General features: G+C 43.0%; 2 protein-coding genes across 3 annotated transcripts in view; one reads left to right on the top strand and one right to left on the bottom strand.

Annotated features, from left to right (window-relative positions):
- The window catches only part of fam184aa (family with sequence similarity 184 member Aa), a 23,247-nt gene extending 21,265 nt beyond the window's left edge, over nt 1-1,982 (top strand). For both annotated transcript variants that reach the window (XM_047030852.1, XM_047030851.1), the window contains one exon: nt 879-1,982. In XM_047030852.1, coding sequence (XP_046886808.1) covers nt 879-887 — 9 coding nt within the window. In that variant the 3' untranslated portion in view covers nt 888-1,982. The remainder of the gene's footprint in view (nt 1-878) is intronic.
- Nucleotides 1,491-2,459, bottom strand: LOC124474569 (cardiac phospholamban-like). The gene has a single exon (XM_047030854.1). The coding sequence runs from the start codon at nt 2,357-2,359 to the stop codon at nt 2,201-2,203; it is 159 nt and encodes a 52-aa protein (XP_046886810.1). The 5' UTR covers nt 2,360-2,459; the 3' UTR covers nt 1,491-2,200.
- Between the last annotated feature and the right edge of the window lie 1,741 nt (nt 2,460-4,200).

Raw genomic sequence — 4,200 nt, 5'->3', positions numbered from 1 at the left:
ACTAACAGTTTTCTATTTTCCAGCAATGAATGTATTGCATCATATAACAGTCTTGATTTTAATTTCAGTTTAGCCAAAGTTTGGTTACTTATAATCTGGGTTTCTTGAAAAAGCACAATAGAAGAGATGGAAGTGTCTCTTAAGACCAAAAAAATCCTATGTGTGATTTCTCACTGTTTGGATTTTCTCCGGATTTCACTTGCTCCGCATCCCATAATAGTTAGAGGCTGTTGTTTTATGTGAAACGGGCGTGCTGGGATTTTAATAGGTCAAGTCTTGACAAAAGATCATTACTGTAAATGCCTGGCTGTTGATGCTGGGGTACCAATTACAGCTATTGTTGCTGCTAGCCAGGGAGCGGGTTGCAAGGTCCTGGGTGTCGGGTGATTATGTGCATCGTGGTGGTGGTCTGAATATTAATAAGCTGCTTATGGGAGGCAGTCGGGAGTGTGGAGCTGGTGTTGTTGAAGCCCTTGCTGTCTGGCTGGGTGACAGCGACACAGCAACACACACTCCGCCCGAACCAGCGAGTGTTTTGAGGAGGAAATGTGTCCGCTCCCACTGGAACGGTGTGACTGTCCGTTAAGATGATTTTGGTGGACTCGGAATCTGAGTCACACAGTTCTAATGGTGACCACTTCTACCACGATGTCTATATATTTATGTTATAACACAGCTTTAATTAGGTTATGTGTGACATGTGACAACAACAAAAGTTTGTATTTTGACCCGTCACGAAAACTAACATGTCTGTGGTCTCTTCATGTTGTAGTCGTATCGTCGCATTGTCGAGCTTGCATCTTGACCACGTCTTGCTATCCTGTTGTCGCTGTGTTTAGCGTGTCGTTGTGTAATCGTTGTTTTGAACTCCCGTGCAGCCCTCCTGAGACTGACGAGGTGACCAGCGCGGAGCCGCAGGAGGAGCTATACGCGCAATACTTTACGTTCTGACTCCGCTCGGAGGAGACGACCTTAGAGCATGTGAAAAAGATAATTATTCATAAAACACACAACGTGGCTCTGCGTTCATTCATACACTGTGAACTGTTATCTTTGTTAAACGTTTTTTTTATATATATTTTTTTCCGTTAAAATCTGATTAATGATGATGTTTTGTCATGGCCTGTTATTATGCAATATCTGCGTCGGTGCAGAAAAAAAACGTATTTGTTCAATATAATGCCACTGTAAGTATCGGGGTCCTTTTAAAATACTGTCACTTACTGTCAGATCTGTAAGCAGTCTTATGAATCTGAATAATCCCCTGTAATATTAAGAGCACTTTTCATTTTAATGTCTAAACAGTCAAGAATGATGTTGGAAAAGGCTCCTAATTTGATGGTTTTAAGTGTGTGTTAACGGTTGCATTCTCCAAACTGTTAAACACAAATGATGTCTTGCCAGTTTCAAAGTAAATAGCACAATTAATCTATATTTATAATATACATGTCTATTATTAACAATAAACAACTATTGTGACATTTGCTTGATTTAGTGGTCTCACAATATCTGCTTTATTTGTGTGCATAATACAACGATGAGAACGTACACTGGTGAAGTGGTCATTCAGAGAGAATCTGCCACCTTGAGATCGTGAGGAACATGCGTCCAGAGAGTTGTTTCCCCCAGAACGTTTCACAGAGGTGATAAGGACACACTTGGCTTTCACGGGACAGTTTACATAACATTTGAACACTTTATTCATTAATCAGACACTTCTGTCCAAAGCGACTGCCAGGTTGACCACCTAATGGCAGTTAAAGTAAAGGTAGCTGACCCTTCTAACAGGCAGCTACCTGGCCCTCCCTGCTGCTTCCAGGCTCATCCACGCCACATCTCGGGGGTTTTAGAACCTATTGATCCACATCACCCAAGGTGCAAAAAACTACATTTAGAAAGCAGCTGTTTAACTAGATCTGAACGTTGACAAACCCAAGCTTCAGTGACAGTGACGATGTGTCTACGATACATTTAGTGGAAAACCTGTTCATGCAACGTGCAGGGAGTTTACTTACACTACAGATGTTACTCTAATGACACACCCTACAAGTGTGCTGTTGTGAGGGGAAGAGCAATGATGTTAGAGGATGACCTGCTTAGCCATCCCTCTTCCACTTCCTCCTTCACCCCATTCCCCCACCCCATTGGCTCCCGCACAGTTCATCTTCTTCCCGATTGGCTGCCGTCAGTCTGCGGCCTGTCACATGAGCAGGACGATGATGTAGATCAGAAGCAGGCAGATGAGGATGAGGGAGAAGTTGACGAAGAGCTCCTGAAGGTTCCTCTTGGTCTGGGGGTTCACCTCGATGTTGGATGCCCTCCGGATGGCTGTGCGGGTCATATGCTGAACTCTCTCCATGGCTGGTCAGGGGTCAGAACACTCACCAGTGGTTTCTGTCGGGGACGGAGAGACAAGCACCTTGCTATTGAAGCCAAACTTCTGTGAAGGGAATGATAGTCTGTGGAAGAGCAAAGGAACATGGTGAAAGGATGGTTATACTTGATGAATCCTAATTGGGACGTGTATCACCGCTGGTCCCCAAACAACCTCAGTCAGTGACTGATCTCCTGACAGAGTTGCTCAGGGAGACTGAGGTGACCATGATGGGCAAGGTGTTTGTGTTTTTAGCCCTCCAAACTTCTCACACCAACAAGTGGGTTTGGTGAGAGCAGCTGATATGCTTGTGTGTCTTTACTGACCCCATCTGTCAGATGCCTGAACTTTCCTGGCTTGTTATCTTTTCTCCCGCTGTATTCTCATGCATCTACAGCTATTCTGGGCAGGCTGGATGCCAGTCCTCTCTCCTGAGACTATTATTAGCCCTCTGTTTTTTTTCTTCCCCCAGTCCTTCATAGAGTAGGCTATGTTTGTATGTTGGTTGCCATTTATCGTGTCGTAATGGGACATCATATTTTACTTTTTTTATTTTATTTTTGGCACCAGGGAAAGGTAGTTGTTTTTCACAGATGTTGTTCGACTTCGTCATGTGTCGTCGACGAGTTGTTTAGAATGTATATTTCAGTTTTTATTTTTAAGATATTCCATGTAACAACTTGTTCTTGTGCTTCTGTTCGTTCGAGCTTCCCTTTAAGTCGTTTAAAAAAATATCCACTTCACTCCCACGACGGCGAGCGTATGGCACCATGGCGACTGCAGGCAGCTGCTATGCCTCTCTCCCGGCGAGCTAGCGAGATGACAGACATGCCTTGGCCGCCATACCAGAACCGATGCTAAGCGCCTCCTGTCAACACTAAGATGTGACTTCAGCCACCTAATAAAAAGCCGCACAGCAGAGTTCATTAGGGGCCTGCCTTCGGAGTTTGACCAGATCGGACTAATCCCGTAGCCGGAGTCAACTGCCCTTGTTGTCGTTTCCCCTCAGCACTCGGTTGAGTCACCATGTAAACACGTTCATTGAGAGTACAGTACAGACTGGTGAACTACATTAGGCTACAGTACATGACATAGCCTAAAGTATTTTGTGACATTCAACCTGACAACAAACGACGATCTTAGTATTATTTAACAGTAATGTTAGTATAGTAAATGCTCCAACTGGGACAAAGATAGTGTTACATGACCAGTTAGGTGACAAATCTCAACACATTAATGATGGTGTTTATACAGACTAGATACATGCCCAACTGCTTGACAGTCCATATATGAGAAAAATACTCAATTATTTTATCTCACTCAATAACTGTAAGTGTACACTTATACAACTAGACCTACCAAAAATATACTAATGCCATATTTTATGGTTGGTTTCGTGACAGTAGATCATATTGCAAGGTCTCGGTCAGGAATGAATCTTGACATTATCTGCCATGCAGTGCATGTGTTTGTTTTGGAATAGACTAGTTTAATTTTAAATGTGAAGCCTTTATTTTTGTTTCACATGGGTAATCGCTGACAACAGATCTCATCTCCAGACTAGTAGCCCACAAACCACTCATCGCATTGGTTTAAAACCTGCTCCACCTGCTTAGTTTTGGCTATAAAATAGAGATTTCAGTCCAACTATTTCTGAGAATAAAAGGATAACCAGAAGCAACAGGAGAAACATCTGTCTACTTAACAAAAAGAAAGATGATCTCAAAAGTCAGAAGATTCAAGATAGTCTTTAATTTTTGCAGCCTAAAGCTAAGTGTAAATGACTAGTGGTCTAAGGTTTCCTACCTGACGTAGAAGGTGAGGCG

The sequence above is a fragment of the Hypomesus transpacificus genome, chromosome 12 (genome assembly GCF_021917145.1).
Source record: "Hypomesus transpacificus isolate Combined female chromosome 12, fHypTra1, whole genome shotgun sequence".
NCBI lineage: Eukaryota > Metazoa > Chordata > Actinopteri > Osmeriformes > Osmeridae > Hypomesus > Hypomesus transpacificus.
This window is presented reverse-complemented; position numbering and strand designations above follow the sequence as displayed.

What these genes read in the sequence shown, in the direction of transcription:
- LOC124474569 (XM_047030854.1), bottom strand. Translation starts at nt 2,359, where the DNA reads ATGGAGAGAGTTCAGCATATGACCCGCACAGCCATCCGGAGGGCATCC.